Here is a 26,449-nt window from a genome sequence, read left to right as displayed (position 1 = left end):
AGGATAGAAGGATTATAGAGTTGAACCTCGAACAGTCAAATGGAACCCAAGGAAAGATTTAGGACAAAAGGGTAATTCTGGGGAAATCTCGGTGCTTGTTGGACAAAAATTTGAACAAAAGAGGGAATTGTAAAGAGCTCTTAGGCAATCTTAGGTGCAAGTTCGATTGAGAATAAATGTAATAGGGGAAATGGAAGGATCTCATGCACCCTCGGGGCTATGTTTGGCTGAAACTGGAAGCAAAAAGGAAATTTTTAGGATTCTTAGTGGATTTCGGGTCGTTCTCGATCAAGAATTTAGGTGCCTTAAGCATTTTGTAGCTAAGCAGGAGATGAGTAGTTTTTGAAAACCTAAGGATGAATAATCTATTTTAGGATTAATTTAAATAAGAGATTAAAATAAAAGGAAATGGATTATTTTTTAAGATTATTCAAAGAGAAAACGAGAAATTCTATTTTTTAGTTGCACGGCATTCTGAGCAAGAAGAGATATTTACTTCAGTGATTTTATAAACTAAGATTGATCTTAAGTTTCCTCCTAAGGTCTTTGTTGTTATGTGATTTATGTGTTTCATGTTTATGTTTTGAAAATCATATTTTATGAAGGTGAAGCATAGGTTTCAAAGTAGAGTTTATGTTATTTTATTGTATATTTGATTGAGAGTAAATCATTAGTCTTATTCCTATGAATGAGCTATCTGTTATGTGCACATAATGATCAAGTGCAACCATTTTAAAAAGGCCTACATGGCGGAGTGAAACTGGCCAATGCATAAAAGATGTGTATTGTGCTTAGCGGCCTAAGTAATTGGAAATAAACTGGGTGTGGGTCCATGATCCAGTGAAAAGGAGTCCTATTGAAGAGGAGCCTTGCTAGGAAGTTATTTCGGATAAGTATAAGCATGGGACATCCTACGAGAAAGAATGCAAAAGAAGGAAAGGTGGCGTGAAGAGAAATGTTTGAGTCAAAAAGTTCTATCGCATTAAGATAAGCAACTCGATAAGAATAGCTAGCGAGGAAGAAGCATACGTTGGATGCTAAGAACTAGTCGTTTAGCGTAGTAATGCAGGGAAAAGTACCTATGCCTAAGAGAGTGTGGCAAAGAAGTAGATGTCCTGTTGAGATGACTAGACAACCCGTTAAAAAAAGTAAATGTTTGTTGCTTCCCGAGGAGATAAAGAGAAAGGAGAGAGTCATGCAATTAAAGAGTTTAGTTTTCCAAGAAGATAAGGTTGATCGGTCATCAGTCAACCCATCCCCATCGTCAATTATCATCGTTCCTTCTTCTTCCGTCATTAGGAATCTTTACCCCGAGTCCTCATTTCCTTTTGGCGCTTGTCTTCTTTTTCTCCATCAATCTTTGAATTTTTGTAATGGATTCTTGCATAAAATATTGTTTTGTGTTGTTTTGTTTTGCTTCTCATTAAATTTCTTGACATCGTATGTTTGCTTTGTCTGATTCTTACTGGGTTTTCTTTTATTTAATTTTTTGAAAAATTTGATGAGACATGAGATTAGTTTGTTCTTGATTGTTCTATGATTATGATTTTGATCTTAACTATCTTTTTCTTTCTCTTTAGTTTTTATGTTGCTTTTGGTTCTATATGTTCTTAATTTAATGTTTTATGTCTTTGTCGGTGGTGGCGATTAGAGATGTTTGTGTTATATGAAGAAGATAATGTAATAAAAAAAATGGATCATGTTCTATTTTATCGTTTTATGAATTGTGAATCAAAAGATTTGAGGAAAATATGAGATGTCTAACAAATGATGAATGGATATATGGAGTTTTTCAAATTGTGAAATTTATTTTTGACTGTTGATCTGAAGGAGACTGAATTTGACCTTTAATTTACAAGTGATATTTAGAAGTTTTCAGCAGAATATTGAGAATCTCAAGCCTGGTGACTCCTCAGCTTTCATTGCCAAGATTCATTTTCAATTACTTAAATCTTCCCATTTAATCACACCGATGAATCATTCGACTGCTTTTATAGTTAGAAGATTGGTTGGCTCCTAGGTAAGTTTTGTATGGAGTTTATTGAAGATTTGTCAATTTGTTTCGAACTTAAATTGGTTGTTTTTTTTTTTTAAAGTTTGTGGATGTGTTTTTTAGAGGTTGTGGTGATTGGTAGCAGAAGGTGGCTGCATCTGCCGCGGATAAGCTGGAGGAGGTCTGTTATAAATAGTGGTGGGGATGAAGTGAGGAGATTTGCACTTAAAGAAGCAAAACAATCAAAGGATGGAGGGACAAGGAAATTTAATCCTTCGAATCTTAAGTTAAGGTTATATTCATTGCAGCCTTATGATGTCTAGAATATTAAATATATTTATCTTTTATAGATTTAAAGTAATGCTATCTCTTATTTCTAACTTGAATTAGAAAGCAAAAGAAGAGACTACGAGTGTTGTTCAACACCTTCATGGAGTTGAACATGATGTGGAACCCTTCGATCTATGATGCAAGGAATGATTTTGACTAAAAAAGAAATGGTTCATACCTGCTTTAGTTAAATTAAAAGTAGCTTGTTATGTTAGTTTGCATTTAGAGAGGAATAATTCATCATTTCTCATTTCAGGAAGAAGTTGTTCTTAAAAGATGTTGGCTTGCTTGCTACTGAGGCCTAGCTGCAAAATATAGTAAATCAGATGGCATGCCTTTTTTTTTTTTTTTTTGTTACTTTGAATTCTACATAGTTTTCTCTTTCTCATTTGCTAATGTTCTTAGTTGAATCTAGCAGAAATAAAATATTGTTTGTAGAATGATTGAAGTCATATTGGGTTGAAAGCTAAGTGATTGTGTAGATAACCAGACGATCGGGTAGAAAGATAAGCGATCGTTGAAGGTTAAAGACTGTGAAGACATTTATGATTTCTTATTTAAGTCTTGTATTAGGATCTTGTTTCATGTACTATTGTACAATGTATATATAAACACAATAATATGATTTCATTTTGCATATACATATGTACAAGAGAAATATTATAATTTATAAAAGAATATTAATTTTATTTATTTGTTGGCGTAAGAAAAAATATTTATTCACATGACCCATAATGTTAGTTTTTGATTATTTCACGTCATAAAAAGATGGACAATTTAATAAAAATAAATTTGTAAAAACAGACCCAAAAAAAGGCTTTAATGTTGGTTTTAAACTGACATTATTGAGACCTTTAATATCGGTTTTAAATCGACATCGAAGCCTAAGCGACATTCAATGGCTTCAATAACACTATCAAAGATGTCGGTTGAAAAATGACATTAAAGGCCTTTAATGTTGGTTTTACATTGACAATAAAGGGGCCTTTAATGTCGTTTTTCAACCGACATCAAAGCCCAACCAACATTAAAGGCCTTTAATAACACTCGGAAAGATGTCGGTTGCCAACCGACATTAAAGGCCAAAATTCTTCTAGTGATTACATGCAATTTTGCATGTAATTAGTCTACTTAAGGGGCTGTTTTCAAACTTGAAAAAAGGTTTTTGCAATTTTGTAATTTTGAATTACAAAACAAAGCTTTGCTCCCAAATTCTCAAATTGGATTCATCCTCCACCTCCAATTTTCGTCTCTTTCTGTAATTCCTTTAATTAACGGGTCCCACAACCCGGTTCTAAATCCAGAAAATAGCAGGTCAATTCTAGTGGTGGTCTCGGGTTCATGAAGAACAAAGATTAGGGACATCGGGAGCTTTAAAGGTAAAGAATTATATTTTAACCCTAATTAGTGTAATTAGGGTAGTTCAAGGCATATTAATCACTAAAATGTTTAGTTGAAAATAGAGTAATTTTTTATCCTATTTCCGCTGCGTTTGTATGCTTTCCAACATGTGGTATTAGAGCATGCTTATTTTACTCGTATGCATATGATGGGTATTTAAATTTATTTGATAAATTGTTGTGGTTTGAACTAAAATGGATATATTATGGTTTTTGGCCCTAAATTAAGTGTTTGCTGTATTAAGTATTGTAATAAACCCAGTTTGGGGCTTAATTTATTTTTGCTAAGGGTTTGTAAATTTATTGTTGTCATTAGAGTTGAAATTAGGTTGTAATCTCTTCAATCCAAAGAGAGAAAAGCTATTTTTTCTTGAGAAAATTGAAGACAAACACGAAGCTGAACACAACCTAAACGATCATGTACATCTGGCCTAAACGATCGTGTTCGACTGACCTTGGCCTAAACGATCGTGTACATCCTCATCCGGGCTGCTATAAACGATCGTGTTCGACCGACATGTCATAAACGATCGTGTTCATCCAACTTGACCTAAACGATCGTGTTCATCCGACCTACCCTAAACGATCGTGTTCATTCGGCCTTCCCTAAATGATCATGTCTGTCCGGCCTGCCCCTCAGCGATCGTGTACCCGATTGGAGTAGTTCGGAAGTGGTTTATGTACTCCACCAAATTATTATTGTAATAATTTAGTTTTTAGCTTAATTAAGAGCAAAAACCAGTCCATTTTAGGATTCTTTAATTAATTATGCATTTGATGTATGTTTTAATTAATTGTATGTGCATATAGTATGCCATATAGTTTTAAAATCCCATCATAGGTTAACATGTTCATGCATTGAAAGTATGTTATAATGGTTCTAATGTATAGTATGCATGTTAATTAATTAATATGATTAATTAATTGTTTAATTAACTAAGTTAATTTTAATTAAATATGATTTAATTTAATTAATTAATTATTTATTTATTTATTTTAATTAAATATGATTTAATAAAAAGTTAAATAAATTCAAAATCCATATTATTAATTTTGTTTATATAATGGTTATATGTTACTAGATGTTTGTTATAGGTTTGTCTATGTTTTTTTTTTTTTATATATATAAGTGTTATAAAATGAATTAGACATTTAAAATCTATAACAAATTTGATGCATGCTCACCTAGGTTAAACATATCTTCCAAATTTCTTAGAATTAGGTCGATATCTTGTAAAACTGGTTACAAGAGGCTCACCTGATTCAATCTTGTCAACAAGTTAGATAAGATGACTAAGGTTGGAGATTCTTAAGTTGACGGTTTACGGAACACCTACTACCTGGAGATCGTAATCCTCTCTTGAGCCTAGTTAACCTAGTTTTATGAGCATGCGTGAGAGATGTAAGAAAATAAAATTGATTTATCACCTAGACACCATAGGTTAAAATCCAATATAATAGTTATACTAGATGTTTCACCTAGACATTGGGATATGTTTAAGTTAGACTAAATATGATTCTGAGTACCCTTTAAAGTCGTCTTAGAACACTTCAGCTAGAGAAAAGTAGCATACTTTTAGCTCCAGCGTCCCTAAGAGTTCACATCGTGAGGTCCATGCAGAGCTTTGGGCCATGCATAGGAGCGGACTCCCTTCGGAGAGTGTTTGCATGGATCAAAATCAAGGTGAATAGGGGAAGTAGTTCATAGTAAGTGGGTGAGGGATATGTGACAACACATCCCACGGTCTCTTCCATTGGGTCACACCGTGAAATTCCTATAATGCGTCTGCTTGTCTGCCCTGGAGCGACGTTCCCTTCGAAGGGTTGTATTATAGGATTCGGAACACCACGAATTCTATACATAGATAAGGTCTCTTAGATCAGTTTTCATATTATTTTTCAACTTTTGGAAGCATAATGATTCTTATCTCTGAGATCTGAAAATGGAGGGTTACATTTACAAGAATTACTAAGTTGTTACTATATTCTCGACCAAACTAGCGATAACTAAGTGCTAAGCGAATATGAGATATTTAGGAGTTAGCATTTAGTCAAGATTATCTTGGTTCAAAGGAGGAATAATCGACTACCCTTCGGTAGAGGTTATTTTAAACCTTTGAAATATCGTTGCAAAACATAATAATGTTGGGTTCATTATTAATATTTTCTAAATTAATTGGTTCTTAAAGGATTATAGTTTTTTACTAAACAAAGTATGTTTTATTTTTCCAGCATGAACAACTCAATAGTACAACTCTTAGCTTCTCAGAAACTTAATGGCGATAATTATACAACTTGGAAACCAAACCTAAATACAATACTAGTAGTAAATGATTTAAGGTTTGTCTTAACTGAGGAGTGTCCTCAAGCCCCTGCCTCAACTGCTAATCGAAATGTTCGAGAAGCATATGATCGATGGGTTAAGGCCAATGAAAAGGCCCGTGTCTATATTATTGCCAACATGTCTGATGTTTTGGCAAAGAAACATGAATCCTTAGCCACGGCTAAAGAGATTATGGATTCATTGACGAAGATGTTTGGTCAGCCTTCATGGTCCCTCAAACATGAAGCAATTAAGTACATTTACACCAAGCAAATAAAGGAAGGGACCTCTGTTAGAGAACATGTCCTGGACATGATGATGCACTTTAATATTGCTGAAGTAAATGGTGGTTCCATCAATGAGGCAAATTAGGTAAGCTTTATTTTACAATATCTTCCGAAGAGTTTTGTACCATTTGAGACGAATGTGTCTTTAAATAAAATAGAGTTCACCTTAACCACTCTTCTAAATGAGCTCCAGCGATTTCAAAACCTTACCATGAGTAAGGACAAAGAAATGGAATCAAATGTTGCTATCACAGAGAAAGAATTAGTGAGAGGATCATCCTCTAAGACTAGAGTTGGACCTTCACTTATGAAAAATAAGAGAAAGGGGAAGACTCCCATGAATAGTAAGGGAAAGAATGTTGCTAAAGGTAAATGTTACCACTGCAACGAGGATGGACATTGGTTAAGAAATTGCCCAAAGTACCTTGCTGAGAAGAAAGCTGAGAAGGAAGCACAAGAAAACTAGTTCTTGAAAAGCTTATAGAAAACGAAATCATCCTCAAATATTGGATCAAAAGAGGTTGTCTCAGCTAAAGAAGTGGGAGATCTAAGTTGTTTAGATATATATTTCATACTTAAAATTGTTTTGTATGTTTCTCAAAATGTTGAGAAATTTAATTAATATTTATCTCTTGTATTTCAGAACAAATATATAGAATATATTTGGAAAGAAATGAAGTGTTCATTTTTAGAAAAAGTATTCAATTTTGTTCTACTATACTTATAAACAGCTTATATAAGTTAAGACCAAATGAAGCAAAAAATTTGTCTTTAATACTTAATTTTTTAGCATAAAAGACAAAAAGGTTTCTTCTAAATGCCTTTATAATATTTAAGATTCAATCACATAAATCTCAATGCTTTTGGGAAATTTGTTAAAAGTAGACTTCTAAATTAGTTAGAAGATAACTCTATACCTTCATGTGATTCTTATCTTAAAATGGAAAATGACCAAAATATCTTTTATAAGAAAAAAGGTGTCAAAACCAAAATACGATCAGAGCTCATATAATTGTACCTCTTTGGACCATTGAATGTCTCAGTTCAAAGAGGGTATGGATAGTTCATCAATTTTACTGATGATTATTCAAGGTTTGGTCATATTTACCTATTGCATCACAAGTCTGATTCTCTTGAAAAATTCAGAGAATTTAAGGCTAATGTTGAGATTCAATTAGGTAAAACTATAAAAGACACTTCGATTAGATCAAGGTAGAGAGTATGTGGACTTAAGATTCCAAGACTATTTGATAGAGCACAAAATCTAGTCACAAATCTCTGCATCTAGTACGTCTAAACAGAACAATGTATCACAAAGAAGAAACTAAGCCTTGTTGGACATGGTTTGCTCTAGGATGAGTTTTACTCTTTGATCCTTAAGGAATAAGAAATTTTTATAGACAAATGTCAGATTCTTAGAGGAAAATCTCACCATAAATCATCAAACCTAGTAGTAAATTTTTATTGAGATTTCCAAATATATTATAGATAAACCTAGTTCATCCACTAAAGTAGTTGATAAAACTAGGGAATCTGGTTAATCACATCGTTCTCAAAAGTTGAGAGTGCCTTAAAGTAATGGGAGGGTTGTTCATCAGCCTGACCTTTACCTGGTTTTATCGAAAACCAGATCATCATAGCCAATGATGGTTTAAGAGGATCCATTGACTTTATGAGAAAGTGATGAATTATGTAAATTATCTATCTGACGTCTAGAAATGACTAGCTATGCACTTTCAAATAAGAGTTTTGAAAATGCATAATGTGTTCTTTAAATCCAAAATTTTTTAGAACTACAAGAACAAAATACTAGCCAGTCTCAAGCATCTTATATAGACAAAATGTTGTCTAGATATAAAATGCAGAATTCGAAAATAGTTGGATTGTTGTTAAGTATATTCTAAAATAGTTTAGAAATTTAAAAGACTATGTGCTCGTATATAAGGATCTGATTCTTATACATTGATTTTGATTTCTAAAAATGTTAGAAAGTCTGCATTAAAATCAGTATTCACTCTAAATGGAGGAGCAATAGTATGAAGAAGCGTAAAGTTAAAATGTACTACTCTATCTAGGTAATTATGCATCGTAGTGACGTTGTAGAAACCCAGATACTTGTTGAGCAAATTCGTGGCTGTTCAAATTGCAAAGTCCTTTACGACTAAAGTGTTTGAAGGACACCAAAATAGTTTAGGTCTACGAAATTTATGCACTACAATTAATGTGTGATTTTATTTGAGTATATGCCCTAGTTTATTACATTCATATATTTATCGTACTCATATGAGTAATTCTCTCACGATTAAATTCAACATTTTTTCCTCTCACTAGGAGTTTTAGTCCAAGTGAGAGTTTGTTGGAATTTATGTCCTAAAATTCGTAGTTTGTAGTTTAAAACTATAGTCTACTCAATAAAGTGGTTATTGGGGACTTATTAGTGAAAATAGAATATTATAATCTTGAAACCAATAAACTAAGGTCCAGAGGCTATCTAGTATAGACTTGAACTTTATGTAGAGACATAAACTTGGATCAAGTTCGAGTATATATCTCAAATGGTCTATAGTGAATGAACAAGATTAGGCGCCTTATTTTGGAATCGCTATTGATGCAGCTCACTTTGTAGTTAGTATAAACGATGTGATCCTAAATCGTTCATGTAGAGACATGGAAGTGGGGGCAGCCTATGTAAAGAGTTTACATAAGACTAGAACCATGAAATAGTCACCTTTAAGTTATAACACCGTTGACTATATAAACTAACTATTTCGATTATGATGACTTAGGTAACTTAATCTTAAACCTGAGCTAACTATGAATTTTTGTTCATCCAGTATTATCCTTAGATCTGCATAGGTGAGGGCAGCTCAATGGAGCTGGCCCAATAAGCCTCCCATTTCAGGGATAAGACCGGGTGGATGGCTAGAAACATAGGGTGCAAGATGGAATTCACACCTACCCACTTTAAGGTTAGTAGATGGATTGTTCTCTTAAGGACTGAATCCAAGTCCTGAAGAAGGGATGCCGCCCTCACATTGGCCCGAGAGGGACTCGGTTCATAGGTTGGACCTTAAACCAAATGTTCAATAGTGGATCAATGGGACTTAGGAATAAGATGTAGTCTCGGGGATAAAACGGTATTTTGACCTAGCCGAGGTTACGAACAACCTGTGAAGGATTAACTTACTGATTATGGTTATATCAAATTGACAGAAATATATCTATAGTGAAGGGAGTGCAGCTACGAGACTTTAGTTGAATGACTCGGTAGTTAATGAATGTTGATTAGCTTGGTCTAAAAGAGTTTAGCCAGTTAACCTCGGATTGTTGGAGCTCATTATCTATAGGTCCATTAGGTTCCCCTGCTAGCTCATATGGAATTATCTAAGAACAATTTGTTGGAACAATTCGCATTATTAGAATTAGGTAGAGAGAGAGAAATCGACGAATATATGTGATATAGTCGTTGGTTATAGAGCTTTATAGTTTAAATGTGATTTAAATATTAAAAATATGAATATGAATTCATATTTGGAAGTTCGAAATTAATGGAAAAGGTCAAAGTTGTAAAAAGTTAAAGTGTTGACTTTTGACTTTGAAAGTCAAAATTTTGACTGGCTTCATATTCAAATATGATTTGAATTTTAGAAAAATGAATGCGGATTCATGCTTGGAAAGTCGAAATTAGTCAAGACGTACAAAATGGTAAAAAGTCAAAAGGTTGACTTTGACTTAATTGTATAAATGACCATTTTGCCCATTGACCAAAGATTATTGGATAATCCCACCATAGTAAAGTTCATTATAATTAATCATAAATTTTATTTTCAACGATTAATTTTAATTAATTAACATAAGATAAATATATTTTAATAAATAATACACAAAAATAAAAAAAAACAAAAAAAAAACAAAATATGATAGGTTAATGATGAAACTGAACAAGAAATTGATAGCACCTAAAATGTACTATCTAGCTCTACTTGTTGTTCCTATATTTTATGCATTTCTTCGATTATTTTATAGGTTTCGAGTATCAAAGAGATAGAATCGAGCATTACGAAAAAAATGGAACTAAAACAAAACAATTTGGAGCCCTAATGAAATATTTGAGCACCGCGGTGCCAATCTCGGTGTACAAATATATAGTTTGGTTTTTAGGTCACATCTTTAGATTCCAGTGGACGTTTTAGGCATATGACCAATCATTTTCTTCGTTTTTCCCCTTTTATTCACCTACAATATTAGTTTTTAGGTCGTTTGATTCCATCTTATTTCTATAGTCAAGCAAAATCCATATGGATGCAAGGCTAAGGTACACTCTCTAGCTTGAGTTGGGTTGTTAGAATTCTTCTCGTATTTCTTTGTTTGTGAGCTTTTCAACATAGAATTCTTCCCACATTTTTTTGTTTGTGAGCTTTTCAACTATGTTTGATGTAATGAATGATTTTATTATGTTTTAATCCTTGGTAAAACATATTTTTGGATGTTTGTGGATATATTTTTATTGCTTAAATTAATATACAATATCATGACATTGTGTATTTTTCTTGAAGCAAATGATTGAGTTGGCTTACAATTCACTAAGTAGAAGAGTATTGATCTAACCAACTTTAGATCAAATCAATAGAATAATTAGCTAGGTGCTTGAACCTCTCTAATTGTTCGCTTAAATTGCCCTAGATCTTAATGCGATCAGTATTAATTAATTGAATTTGTTTGCATTATCGGTTCAATTAGTATGAGTTAGTTGTTTAGGACAATTAGCATTTCTAAACAAATTGTTTGGGATTTAAAATTAGTTCTAGTGTTGAAATTGTCGTGACGAACAAATTGAAATAGGGCGTTTCGTTTAGATCGAAGCTAGGGATCTTTTATTCATTGAATTTAATTATAATTCACTTTATTTCATGCAATTTAGCTTTCTTGCAACCGAATTCAATCTCAAATCCCCCTCGGTTATCTTGGTTGGAAATTGTTTTGTTTGAGAAATTAGTATGAACCCTAAGTTCAACCTCGACTTACCACTAAGATTAGTGCTCGGTGTGTATTTTAATTTATTTTGGCACAATTTTGGGTGACGAAATCTAGTGTGTTAGAAATATTAGAAAAATGTTTTAATATAATGATCCTAGTTATTAATGATTCATCTAATTTAAAATTAATCACAATAAAAACTGTAATGAGAAAATAAACATATAATCAATAATTAAGTTATACAATTATTGAAAGGGGTCGGAATTGACAAAATTGACATCATATAGTAAAATTTTAGATTTTAACAATGATAGACACTGATATGATTCTATCAGTCATATTGATAAACAGTAATAGAAGTTTATCAATGTCTATCATGAATAAAATCTAAAATTTTATTATAGGGTGGAAATATCTTAGTTTATTAAGTATATTCAGATTACAAATTGGATATAAAAAATTAAATAAAAGAAGAAGATGGAAAAAACGAGGAACCCCACGTTTTTGGAAAGGAAACCTCTTGTTAGATAAAGAAAAAATACGTGGAATAACTTATTCACAGATAAAGTGGTGAAAACTGGCGAGAAACACAGTTTTTATTTTTTTTATTTTTTTGTACCAAATTTCGTTTACAAAATTTCTAACTAAACGACCCTCGAAATTAAAAACAACAATATAAAGACGTGGATAGATGGACATGGTATATAAACTAGAAAAACAACATGTACCAACTAAAAGAACAAAATAGTGATTGTAATGTTATAACAAGACAACCAAGAAAGTAAAGAGAGAGTAAAGAGAAAATAACACATAGGAATATATGGCCCTCAAACCATCAAAATCAATTTTTTTTTTTTCGTTTTAAAACAAAAGAAAAACAACCAATTCGTAAAAGTTCCACGCCAAATAAGAAAAGACAATTATGGGACCATAAAAACCACCCTCAACTAATTTTATGAATAAAGCTATAAAATAAGATTTTTACTGTCAACTAAAAACATTAACTTATACAAAATAACTATTGGATCTAAATAGTATTAGAGAATTTACCTTAAATTTATTTCCCACGTATATAGTCAAGTTTACAACTTAAAGTAGGAAAAAGGTTAGCATCTATTTCTCCTTTTCACCAATCAAATTTTGCCACATATGTAGTGATAAAAGTTTCTATTATAATTTAAGGGAAATTTTCATGGATATAACAAAACTGTAAATTATTTACGGTTCATATAACAAGCCCATTAAGAAAAATTATTTTTCCCTTACTCTTTTCTAAAGATCTTTTAAATTTGATAGTTCTTCTTCTTCTCAACTTTTTTACGATCGTCGTTTCCAAGTTATTCATCTTGTCTTTTATATATCTTTCATCTTGGTCATTCTTTGCCTTTTTCGTAATTTTCGACAACATTCGCTCTCATATTCTTCATCTTTGATAATATCTTTTCTCTTCTCGTCATCTTGGACAATCAAGATCTTTTATATTGCTTTGTTGATATCGTCTCAGTGATGTTGGTTCCGGTTAGTAGAAATATTGTTTTTTTTTTTTAACTATTTAGTTGATTATAAAATTTCATTCATAATTATATATTACGACATCAACATAAAATGTTTAGAATATATAGGTATTAATGTAAGTCATTTTGTATTTCGTTAAGAAGATTTTTGAAGATTTTAATGATTGTTTATGTCGAAATAAGAATTTATATTTCAATATGAATGTCGTTTTTGTTTTTTGTTGTTTGTAAGAATTTAAAGTTTTTTTTTCGTTTAGAACTTTTAAGAACCACTGTAAGAATTGTTATTTCATTATGAAGATTGATAGTTTGAAGTTTTCCACGATAATTTTGATTGAATCACTTGATTGTTTACCTGTATCAACATTATCGGTTATCAATATAGAGACGATTGTTTTGCTATATAAACAAGATTGTTCATCTTTATCATCGTCTTTAAACGATCATGTATCTAAATCAATACGATGGTTTAAACGATCAACATCTTTGAACGATCATTTAGTTTATTTTATACGATGGTTTGATTTATTTTATAAGATCGTCTATTGTTGTTAAATGATCGTTTAGTATTTATTATCCTTTTTGCACGATCGTTTAATACATTTTATTCTCTTATTCTGTGATAGATATCTATCTAATTCTTTCTTTCACCATTAAATACTTAATTATATTTGCTTTATTTCCAAATTAGAATGTCTATTCCTATTGTTGATTTTTATGGAGGTCAATTGAATGGCTACAATGTTTATAAGAATTACTCAGTGTCCAAAACTTTGGTAGATATGCGAGTTAGCTTTAATTCTTTGATTGCTTTGACATGTGAACAAATTCAATTGGATGAATCAGTAGAATATATCCACAAAGCAGCGAAGACCAACTTTCTATTTAGGACTACAGTATCAAATGTGAGGTATCTTGAATTTAGATGTCTGCAAGAAGGCTGTAAGTGGAATGTTCAGGCATCTCATTATAAGAAGAGTGATTTGTGGATGCTACGAAAATACACTTCTGACCATGATTGTTCATTGAGTACTACCCAAAGTTATCACTTACAAGCTTTTTCAACATTAATTGGTAGTTGTTTGATAGATGAGTTTAGATTCATGTCTACTAATTGTTCCATTCCTAAAGAGATTGTGCATAAGGCTCGCACAAATCTTGGAGTTAATATAAGTTGTCAAAAAGCTTGGAGGGCGAAAGAACATACGATAAAGATATTACATGGTGTGCAGTTGAATCGTATACATTGATTCGAAGATTCTTTGATAAATTGGTTGAATCTAACCCAGGTATGATCTCATTTGTATATTAAATTTAAATTCATTTGCAGATAGATGTGGATAGACTAATATCAAAATCTATCTAGATAGACCAATGTTAGCATCTTTCACATTCTTTTTGTTCTTTTTTGTTTGTCCTGATATATATGTCTTTGTAATTATTATTAGGTACATGCACTGCATTAGAAATGGTTGGTTGTGGTCATTTCAAGTTTTTCTTTATGGCTTTTGGTGCATCAATTGAGGGGTGGAAATATTGTAGACCTATTATTTCTGTTGATGGGTCATTTTGTAAGTGTAAGTTTGGTGGCATCCTATTAACAACCTCATCACAAGATGGTAACAATAAGATCTTCCCTCTTTCATCTGCCATTGTAGATTCTGAAAATGATGTATCATGGACATGGTTTTTTTAGAAGATACGAAGTAGCTTTTCAGAGCGGACTAATTTAGTCGTTGTTTCTAATAGGCATCTTAGCATCCTTAAAGGAGTTCTAAGAGTGTTTCCTGATGTTGAGTATTGTGTGTGCACAAAACATCTTTTATGTAACTTGAAACTCTATTATAAGGATCCACTACTTAATAAATATTTATTTAGTTGTGCTTATGCCTACACCGTTGATGAATTTGAGTACCACATGAGATACATGGAGTTTGTTGGTTAAAATTGAATCACTCGAATCTAGTCTTCGGTGTCCCGGAAGAGCACCTAGGACATACTGGTCTGTACCAAACTCGGGAAAAACACTAAGACAATCGGGCTGCGAGGATCCCATTGAATCACTCGAATCATATCTATATCCATGCTAGACTGACCGTCCCATCGAACTACGCAGTCCTAAGTAGGTGGTGATCCCAAAGGACACCCGTGCAGGTACGACTCTAATAGGCTAAGCTAACAAGTACCCTAACCATAGCATACATATACATAACATCATCATGAAATCATATCAGTCTAATCATCATATCACATTTCATCACAATATCCAAACATAAAGCCATAACCAGCCGTCATCACATTAAACCATGCTATCATATCAAATCACGTCGTCAGTCACATCATGCCCTCATTAATTAACATATCGTTATGCAGTCTAGTCCTCGAGTGCATAACTAGGAATGCATGCGATCTCATGATTCTAGTCGTAGAGCTAGTAGTAGAAATCTCTTACTTGGAGATTTGCTCAAAGATTCCTAACAGCAAGAAAAATGCGCTTTCCAAGCAGCGAGGTTCTAAATGTTTAATAACGACAGTTTTCATAATTTGAACATTAAACGACCAAGGACTCAAGGATTTAGTTGGAATAACTTACGCGTGGTCGGGTTACAAGGAGGTGGTCCTTACTAAAGGAGTCTTTCACACTACAATCCAATTGATCCAAGCTACCTTTGTAAGAGAAATAAATCAGTTTAATCCCAATAAATTATTTAGGCCCGAACATCTTAAGTCCTTGCTGGGTATTCCAAAAACCCAATTAACTTACCAAAATAGGTGCAAGGGACCGGAGTAGGCTGACGGCTCAAGGACAGGCAAAACGACTCGATTAGAAAAGCAGGAATCGGCTCGGCTTGAAAGCAGGATTCGGCTTGGCTTGCAGCAGGAGGGGGCGCGGCTCGGCTGGGAATCGGCTCGCAGAGAGGGCGCAGGCGCGAGTGCATGCGGGCACGACTTGATGCTCGGGCGCAGCTTGACGCTCGAGTGGGACTTGACGCTTGGGCGCGACTTGACGCTCGGGCGCGACTTGACGCTCGGGCGCGACTTGACGCTCAGATCGGGTGGCAGCGCGGAGCGACTGGATGCACGAGTCGAGTTTTGGGTCGAAGGCGCGGCGTTTCAGTTCGGGTCGGAACTACTCGGCTGGGTGACGCGGCCTTCGAACGGTTAGGAGTCTTCATCCTTTCTCTTTTTGTTCATGCATAGGCGCTGCTCGGCGATGTGACGGGGGCTACGGCAACCGGCGACCGGCGAACCTCACAGTGGCGGCGTTGGTTGGGGCGCGACGAATGACGGAAGAAAACGGGGCGCGGCTTAGAGAGGCGCGGGTCAGCTGCGCTTCGCAAGCCTTCACTCGGACGCGACGGCTGGCGGAAGAACTCGGTGGCGCGGCGGGCTGTGGTCGGCAGTGATGGCCGCGCGGCTAGGGTTTCCAAAACAAAAAGAAAATTAGGGTGAGTCTCCCTTTTTCTTCTCTTTTGTTTGTTTTTTTTTTTTTTTTTGTTTTTGAAGAAGATGATGGGTTTTTATGGTGCACGGGTCCCTAGGCCTTATTTAAACATCAATTAACCCCACCTTCTCTCTCCTCCCCCAAATCTCACCAAAAATCCCCATTTTCTCTCTTTTAATTAATTCTTTCTTTCTTTTCCCAAATACGACTCCCAATATCTTAAATTTTCAAAATCATCAAATCACAACACTCCTTTTCATAAATATATATTCTTTTCCAAATAAAAATATCACATTAACTTAACTCAATTATTTTTTCTTCAACAAACAACCTTACCAAATTTAATTATCCAATTAGAGAAATTATTTTATCCTCGAACTTAAATAATTACTCCACAAAAAATTTCATTAAAACAACGTCCAAGGTTTCAATAACTAAGCTTGAGATGACAAAATTAGATTCCAATTTGTTGGGGTGTTACAATCTTCCCTCCTTTGAAAAACTTTCATCCTCGAAAGTTCTAATCCTCGAACAGCTTGAGGTGCTGAGCTCTCATGTTCTCTTCTCTCTCCCATGTGACCTCTTCAATTCCATGGTTTCGCCAAAGAACTTTGACCCGTGAAATTTCCCGACTACGGAGCTTCTTGACTTCCCTTGCCAAGATCTCAACAGGCTGCTCCTCGTAGCTCAAGTTCTCATTAATTTGTAGTGGCTCGAAGTCAACTTCATGCATCGGGTCTGCTACGTACCTCCTCAGCATGGAGACATGGAATACATCATGCACTGCATAAAAAGATGGGGGCAGTGCCAAGCAATAAGCTATAGGGCCAATCCACTCCAGTATCACAAACGACCCTACAAAACGTGGACTTTGCTTCCCCTTCTTCTCGAACCTCAGAACACCCTTAATAGGTGCTACCTTCAGAAAGACCATGTCCTCCATCTCGAACTCGAGATCCTTATGCCGCACATCAGCATAACTCTTTTGTCTACTCTGTACCGTCAACATACGAGCTCGAATCTCTTGTATGGCTGCATTGGTGGTCTGAAATAACTCGGGGCCTAGCATCCTCTGCTCACCAACCTCGCCCCAGCAGATGGGAGATCTACAACATGTACCATACAGAGCCTCAAATAGTGCCATGCCGATAGTAGTCTGGTAGCTGTTATTATAGGTGAACTCCATCAAAAGAAAATGGGAGTCCTAACTCCCTGAAAACTCTAGCACACAGGCTCTCAGTATGTCCTCCAAAATCTGGTTCAGTTTCTCTGTTTAACCATCGTTCTGAGGATGAAAAGTTGTGTTGAAGTCTACCTCGTGCCCAATGCAAGCGAAGTCCTTTCTAGAACTTCGATGTGAAATAAGCATCTCTGTCTGAAACGATGGATACAGGTACTCCATGCAGTCTCACTATCTCCCTCATATGAAGCTGTCCCCACTTACTGGCAGTATAAGTGGATTTCCCTGGAACAAAGTGGGCTGACTTCGTGAGTCTGTCGACAACAACCCAGATCACTGTATAGCTTTTTAGAGTCATGGACAGTCCTGTAACGAAGTCCATCGACACACTCTCCCATTTCCATCCTGGCACACTCAAGGGTTGCAACAACCCGACTGGCCGCTGTCTAGGTGCCTTCACCTACTGGCATACCAAACATCTACTGACAAAATCTGCCACTTCTCTCTTCATGTTCCTCCACCAATAGACACACCTCAAGTCCTGGTATATCTTCGTACTTCCAGGGTGCATAGTAAATGGAGAACTATGAGCCTCAGTCAAAAGCTCTGTCTTGACTGCACTGTCTTCTGGCACACACAAGCATCCCCCAAACGTAAGGCCATCGTCAGAGGATATGGAGAAATCCTCGTCTTGACCAAATAAGGATCATTTAGCTGAGCAATAATAATCCTCTGTCTCAGGGTCGGCTGTACTGACAACTGAGCCAACTGTGAGGTAACCTCTCCTACTGAGACTGCAATCAAAATCTCTAAGTAAGGAAGCTTTCTTGGTGATAAGCGCTGCTGAATGAGCAACCTTCCTACTCAGCGCATCAGCTACTACATTTGCCTTACCTGGGTGGTACAGAATCTCGCAGTCATAGTCTTTCACTAACTCGAGCCACCTCCTCTGCCTCATGTTCAGCTCCTTCTGGGTGAAGAAGTACTTCAGGCTCTTATGGTCAGCAAAAATCTGTATCTTTTCACCGTACAGGTAGTGCCTCCATATCTTCAGTGCAAAAACCACTGCTGCCAACTCTAGGTCGTGGGTAGGGTAGTTCTGCTCGTGACTCTTCAACTAACGGGAGGCATAAGCAACTACCTTACCTTGCTATATCATAACACAGCCCAGTCCCTTTTTGGAGGCATCACTGTAGATCATAAAACTTTCCGACCCATCGGGCATTGTCAGGACTGGTGCAGTCAATATCTTTTGCTTAAGCTCCTGGAAGCTACTCTCACAAGCCGGGCTCGAAACAAAAGGAGTTCCCTTCCTGGTCAACTAGGTCAAGGGACTGGCTATACGAGAAAAGTCTTCCACGAACCTCTTGTAGTATCCTAGCAAACCCAAGAAACTACGAATCTCGCTAACCGTAGACGGTCGAGGCTAATTGGTAACCGCTTCGATCTTTGCTGGATCCACAGAAACTCCCTCACTGGACATCACATGTCCAAGGAAAGCCACCTTCTTCAGCCAGAACTCACATTTGGAGAACTTGGCATATAGCTTATTAGATCGAAGGGTCTCCAAAACCTGGTGGAAATGCTCCTCATGCTCAGCCTCAGTCTTGGAGCAAATCAAAATATCGTCAATGAAAACTATGACAAACGAGTCTAAGAAATCCTTTAACACCCTGTTCATCAAGTCTATGAATACCGTAGGAGCATTAGTCAACCCAAAAGACATCACAATGAACTCGTAATGTCCGTATCTTGAACGGAAGGTCGTCTTAAGAATATTACTGTCCCTGATCCTCAACTGGTGATAGCCTGATCACAGGTCGATCTTAGAAAAGACAGTGGCTCCTTGCAACTGATCGAACAAGTCATTAATCCTGGGCAAAGGGTAGCGGTTCTTAACTGTCACCTTGTTTAGCTCTATGTAGTCAATGAAAAGGTGCATCGACCCGTCCTTCTTCTTCACAAACAACATTGGGCTCCCCAAGGTGACACACTGGGTCGGATGAAACCCTTGTCCAGCAACTCCTTCAGCTCCTTTAGCTCGGTTGGAGCCATTCTGTAAGGGGACCTTGAGATAGAAGCAGTGCCCGGCTCTAACTCAATGGCGAAATCTATCTCTCTGGGATCCGGAAGTCCTAGAAGCTCATCGGGGAAAGCATCAGGGTACTCCCTTACCACTGGTTCGGAGGACAGAGAAACTTCTAGTTCTCTGGTATCTACTACGCTTGCCAAGATGCCCCAAGTACCCTGGTTGAGTAGTTTACTAGCCTTCATGGCTGAGATGATCTTAGGTACACATACAATGCCTGCCCCCCTAAATTTGAAACTAGGCCCAGAGGGAGGGTTAAAGAAGACTTCCTTACCAAAACAGTCTATACTTGCATGGTTAGCCGATAGCCAATCCATGCCTAAAATCACATCAAAATCACGCATGTCCAACACTAGCAGGGTCACATCTAACACATGATTCGCTATCTCTACCCGACACGCCTTTATTTTTTCTTTGGACAACAGAACCTCCCTAGATGAAGTAGAAACAAACAAAACACTACCCAATGGTTCTACCTCTAAACCCACATGCTGAACGAACACAGAGGATATGAACGAATGGGATGACCCAGAGTCAAACAGCACAAAAGGAATGCCCCAAGATTGGGAGCGTACCTATCACCATTGTACCAGCTCACTTAGCCTCCTGACGGGTAGTGGCAAAAACTCTTCCCTGCTGGGAAGCGGAAGGCTGGTGCGGTGTCGTCTCAAAGGGTTTCCGAGGACACGCGTCAGCGGTATGTCCTGGTTGTCTGCACCTGAAGCAAACTCCACTCCCAGCCAAGCAACGACCTCCATGGACTCTCCTTCAGGTAGAACAGATGGGTAGCTCTCTCACAGTTCTCCCGGCTATTGCAAGCTCCCGTCGATGCCTCTGAAACATGCCTCATGACCTCAGGTTTCGCTGCGGTATCACGTCAGGCTGCGACTCCACCTTCCTCTTCTGACCAAGGGCTAACCCGCTGCCCGCAGCCTTGGATGGATCCGTTCTCTCGTGCAGACTCAAGTCCAGTGCTATGTGTAGTGCATCAGCGTGGATGGCTGGTCGGAGGGCTCGGACGATGCCCTGGAGGTCCAGTCTAAGACCTCTAACAAACATCTCGGTCCTGGCAGCCTCATCCCTTACCACATCGAAAGCAAAACGGGACAACATGTCGAACTCAGCGTCGTACTGCTCCACTGCCATGTCGCCTTGCTCCAGGTTTAAGAACTCTTGCGGCTTAGCATGCTTCACGTTGGCAGAGAAGAACTTAGCATAAAAGCTCTCCTTAAACTGATCCCAGGTTATTTTGCTGACGTCACCCCCCAGCATCCTCTCAGCAGTCTCCCACCAGGCGGTGCCTCTATCCTCCAAGAAGAAAACTGCACACTGCACCTTCTGGTCTTCTGGGCACTTCATGTACCGAAAGATAGTCTCTACGGACCTCAACCACATTTGAGCCTTTGTGGGGTTGTCCATGGATCTGTCAAGAGTTTTAGGATTATACTTCCTAAAGTCTCTCAAGTGTTTGGCCTCAGCCGACAGTTGAACTGGCGCGGGCTGAGCTTCCACAGGGGCTGGAGGAATGACGGTCTGGGCCTGAACAAGGGCGGCTTGGTTCTACTGGGCAGCGAGGAAAGGTGCTAGAGCAGCTTGCAGCATGTCCTGATAAAGCTGCTCCATTGCAGCGAGATCCAGTTAGGTGACCGGTGCGTTAGGGTCGGTCGTCGGCACAGCAAGTTGCTCCTCCGGCTGGCCATGACCGGTTCCTCTGCCTCCCTTACCACCTCCTCGGTGTGCACCTCTACGTGGCGGCATTCTCCCTAAATTTCACCAGTAAAAACTATCACCACAAGAACATAACACTAAGTTTTCCATGTTTATTCTATTCAGGCAAGGTTATAATCTTAACATTAGCAAACCTTTAAGACATACCTGGCAAGTGACGAAGGACCGTATAGCCATAGGGCGAAATAAAACAAAACAAAACAAAGACTCACATCGTAAGTCAGTCTACAGAACCTAAAACACTGGGATCTGATACCAACTGTAAAGACCCAACTCCTTATATTGAGCCAAAGTCATTACTAAATGTAAATAACATAGTTAAAGTTATAAAGTTTGGCTAAAATGAATAAAACCTCAAAATTTTATTTATTTAAAAAGATCAAATCAGGGTAATGTGCAAAATGTAAACAAATATTAAAATCCTACTTGGGTCCTATATACTTTTAAAGAAACGAAATAGTAAATAAAAAAAAGTAAAACTCAAGTACTAAATGTTTAAACGAGGTGTACAGCGAAAGCAGAACTCCCTATGGCTCGCCACGGTCACTTCTGGTCGCCCGCCAACTTGCCCTTGCCCTTACCCCTACCTCTACCTGAAAATGTGACATGGAAAGAGTGGGTATAAAATACTCAGTAAGGGACCCACCACTAGTCCCACTAGGTGTCTGTTAACTTCCTATTAGAGTCCTAAAAATGGTATCCAAAAGCTGGCACGTTCCCCAACACGTGCAACATGCGCTCTGTAGGAACGAAATCTGGTCTTCAGTGTCCCGGAGGAGCACCTAAGACATATTGGTCTGTAGCGAACCCGGGGGAAACACTACGACAATCGGGCTGCGAGGATCCCGTCGAATCACTCGAATCATATCTATATCCTTGTTAGACTGGCAGTCCCGTCGGACTCCGCAGTACTAAGTAGGTGGTGATCCCGTATGACACCCATGCAGGTACGACTCTAATAGGCTAAGCTAACAGGTACCCTAACCATAGCATACATATACATAACATCATCATGAAATCATATCAGTCTAATCATCATATCACATTTCATCACAATATCCAAACATAAAGCCATAACCAGCCTTCGTCACATTAAACCATGTTATCATATCAAATCACGTCCTCAGTCACATCATGCCCTCATTAATTAACATATCGTTATGCAGTCTAGTCCTTAAGTGCATAACTAGGAATGCATGCGGTCTCATGATTCTGGTCGTAGAGCTAGTAGTAGAAATCTCTTACCTAAAGATTTGCTCAAAGAGTCCTAACAGCAAGAAAAATGCGCTTTCCAAGCAGCGAAGTCCTAAATGTTTAATAACGACAGTTTTCATAACTTGAACATTAAACGACCAAGGACTCAAGGATTTAGTTGAAATAACTTACGCGTGGTCGGGTTACAAGGAGGTGGTTCTTACTAGAGGAGTCTTTCACTCTACAATCCAATTGATCCAAGCTACCTTTATAAGAGAGATAAATCAGTTTAATCCAATAAATTATTTAGGTTCGAACAACTTAAGTCCTTGCTGGGTATGCCAAAGACCCAATTAACTTACCAAAATAGGTGCAAGGGACCAGAGCAGGCTGACGGCTCAAGGACAGGCAAAACGACTCGGCTAGAAAAGCAAGAATCGGCTCAGCTTGAAAGCAGGAATCGGCTCGGCTTGAAAGCAGGATTCGGCATGGCTCGTGGCAGAGGGGGTGCGGCTCGACTGGGAAACGGCTCGTGGAGAGGGCGCAGGAGAGGGTGCACGCGGGCGCGGCTTAACGATCGGGCACGACTTGACGCTTGGGTCGGGTGGCGGCGTGGAGCGGTTGGACGCGCGGGTCGAGTTTCGGGTCGAAGGCGCGTCGACTCTGTTCGGGTGGGATTACTAAGCTGGGTGACGCGGCGCTGCTTGGCGGTTCGACGGGGGCTGCGGCGACCGGCGAACCTCACGGTGGTGGCGTTCGCTGGGGCGCGGCGGATGACGGAAGAAAACGGGATGCAGATTGGAGAGGCGGGGGTAGGTTGCGTTTTGCAAGCCTTCACTCGGATGCGACGGCTGGCGGAAGAACTCGCGTTTTGCAAGCCTTCACTCGGATGCGACGGCTGGCGGAAGAACTCGACGGCACAACGGGCTGGGGTCGGCAGTGATGGCCGCGCGACTAGGGTTTCTAACACAAAAAGAAAATTAGGGTTAGCCTCCCTTTTTCTTCTCTTTTGTTTGTTTGTTTGTTTTTTTGTTTTTTTTAAGAAGAAGAAGATGGGTTTTTATGGTGCACGGGTCCCTAGGCCTTATTTAAACACCAATTAACCCCACCTTCTCTCTCCTCCCCCAAATCTCACCAAAAATCCCCCTTTTCTCTCTTTTAATTAATTCTTTCTTTCTTTTCCCAAATAGGACTCCCAATATCTTAAATTTTCAAAATCATCAAATCACAACACTCCCTTTCATAAATATATATTCTTTTCCAAATAAAAATATCACATTAACTTAACTCAATTATTTTTTCTTCAACAAACAACCTTACTACATTTAATTATCCAATTAGAGAAATTATTTTTTCCTCGGACTTAAATAATTACTCCACCAAAAATTTCATTAAAACAACGTCCAAGGTTTCAATAACTAAGCTTAAGATGACAAAATTAGATTCCAATTTGTTGTAGTTATTTTTTAGTATCTCATGTTTAAATTTTTGAAATTATGGTTGTTATTTTGATTGATTATTTTATATTCATGAAGATTGGATTTTACTAGATATTAGGAAAATATCTAATTATTATAGTGTTTGGAGTTCATGATTTATTTTGTTGAATTTTGAGAAAATTTGATTAATTATTTATTTTATTGAATAATTAATTAAATTTTGAAGATAAAATGATTATATTATGTGGATAATAAAATTAAGTAGGGATATTTATTTTTGGAAGTTAATGGTGTTTTGTTTGGAGAGAGAGGGGAAAATTTGATTTTAAAGAGGAGATTTGATGGGTTTAAATGAAGAGAGAGAGTCTGAAGATTTTTGGAAAAGAGAGAAAGAGAAAAATAAAAATAAAAGAAATTATTTTTATTAAATAGGGCTCGGGATGTGGGAAAACACTATTCATCTTCTCCCTCAACACAAAAACCCTAACTCCTTAACCTCCAAACCTTAGCAAGTCAATCCGTCGCCGCCACCCACCTTCGCTCGACGACCGTCGTGCTAGCCTACCCGTCTTCGTGAAAACCAGCCAGAACCCGAGCCACTGCGTTCTTTTTCGTCAGTTGTTTCCCGTCATTGAGCTAAGTTAAGTCGTCGACGTGAACCCAAGCGCCGTCGGTTGTCTGAACCAGCAATAGAGTTGATCGTCTTCACGCTGCGCCTCTCAGTCGATCATCACATCGAGTAGTCCGTTAGCCGTCATTGGAACTCCACCCCAGTGCATGTCGAAGATCGTTGCAAACTCGAGCACTGTAAGTTATTTTTGTCAGCCGAGCATCGTTGACCGTTGGAAGTTGTCGCAAGTCGTTCCCGTCGGTAATCCGTGCATGTGAAGACGAGCCCCACCCGTCCGTGCGAAGCCACCGAGCCGTCCGCATGAAGTTTGAGCCGCGTGCGCCTTAACCGAGGCGCCCTCCTGTGTCCAAGCCACGCGCCTGCGCCAGCCGCCCCTACCCGAGTCATTTTCAAAGTCTTAGCCAAGCCACCCCTGTTTTCCAAGCCGTTTGAGCTTCCAACTTAAATTTTTGCGTTTCACCTTTTTTTGGTATGTTTTGATTGGGTTTTTGGCATACACATCAAGGATTAATTTCAGACCCTAATTGAATAATTGTTGGATTAAATTGGCTAGATTTAACTAGAAACCGAGCTTCAAAATTGTTCAATAAAGTTTAAATCATTTTTGGCCTCGATTTTTGGGTAAGTTAAATCAATTGGATTTTTTGATCCTTAATCGGCTGCGAGTTGAATTATTTAAACTGAGTTAATTACTCTTATGGTTAGGATTCTTTCCCTTAAGAAGCTTGACCACGATTGTTAGGAAAATCTCGATTTAACTAATCTCCAGAGATTCTACTACTAGACTTTCGACTGAAATTAAGAGATTGCATGTGTGTATGGTTATGCATGGACGATCGCTAAATTGCATAACTCGATGTTACTGATAATGATTAACATTGTAATGATAATTGATGCTGGTGACGGATGTTATGACATGACTAGTGGTATGTTTATGAGGACGATTGTATTATGTTTATGATTAAGATATTTCGGATAAGTATGCTATGATTGTTATGTCATGTTACATGTTATGGATAGGGTGTGTTGTTAGCTTTATCTATTAGAGTCGTACCCACATGGGTGTCCTTTGGGATCACCACCTTTTATGACTGTGTAGTTCGACGGGATCACCAGTCCATTATGACATAGACATGATTATGAGTGATTCAACGGGGTCACTCACAGCCCGATCGTCTTATCCTAGGTATTCCTTTGGGTTCACCAAAGACAAGATATATTCCTACGGGATCACAGATTGCACGTGTTCAGGGGTACCACTTTACAGGACTAATAGGAAGTTAACAGACACCTAGTGGGACTAGTAGTCAGTCCCTTACTGAGTATATTTATATACTCACTCCTTCTTGTTTTATTTTTTAGGCAGAGGTAGAGGTAAGGGCAAAGGCAAGCTGGAGATTGACAAAAAGTAACTGTGGTGAGTCATAGGGATCATTTTTCTTCCGCTGTATGGTATTGTTCGGATTCCAGTATTGCATTTTTATTTTATTCCTTTATTTCTATTTTATTTCTTTAAAACTAAATAGGGCCCGAGTTAGGATTTTACTTTTAGAAATTTTTTCCATATACATTTCTTTATGCCTTTAATGAGAAATTCGAGGTTTTGTTTTATTTTTCTATTTTAAATCTATAAATTTTATTTATCTTTTAAATTAGTAATTACTTCGGCTTAGTATATTTTTCCTCAGCATTTATTTGATTTATGAAGATTGGATTTATTTAATCCCGTAACGACCCAATTCTTTATACTAAGCCGAAGTCATTACTAATTTAAAAGATCTCTGACGTGGGCTGGGGTGGAGTTCCAATAACGGCTAACGGACGACTCGACGTGATGATCGACGGAGAGATGCGGCGTGAAGATGATCGGCTCTGTTGCTGGTTCAAACGGTCGACGGCACTTGGGTTCACGTGGACGA

General features: G+C 37.6%; 1 protein-coding gene across 1 annotated transcript; it reads left to right on the top strand.

The window, feature by feature from the left end:
* The first annotated feature begins 5,956 nt into the window (after positions 1–5,956).
* Positions 5,957–6,418, top strand: LOC127151492 (uncharacterized). Its single transcript, XM_051091479.1, has one exon. The coding sequence runs from the start codon at positions 5,957–5,959 to the stop codon at positions 6,416–6,418; it is 462 nt and encodes a 153-aa protein (XP_050947436.1).
* Positions 6,419–26,449: the final 20,031 nt, after the last annotated feature.

Source organism: Cucumis melo, chromosome 10 (assembly GCF_025177605.1).
Source record: "Cucumis melo cultivar AY chromosome 10, USDA_Cmelo_AY_1.0, whole genome shotgun sequence".
Taxonomy (NCBI): domain Eukaryota; kingdom Viridiplantae; phylum Streptophyta; class Magnoliopsida; order Cucurbitales; family Cucurbitaceae; genus Cucumis; species Cucumis melo.
Note: the sequence above shows the minus strand (reverse complement) of the source record. Positions and strands in the feature narration are given on the sequence as shown.

Excerpts from the sequence above, each read along its gene's own strand:
- LOC127151492 (XM_051091479.1), top strand. The coding sequence starts at position 5,957 with ATGAACAACTCAATAGTACAACTCTTAGCTTCTCAGAAACTTAATGGC.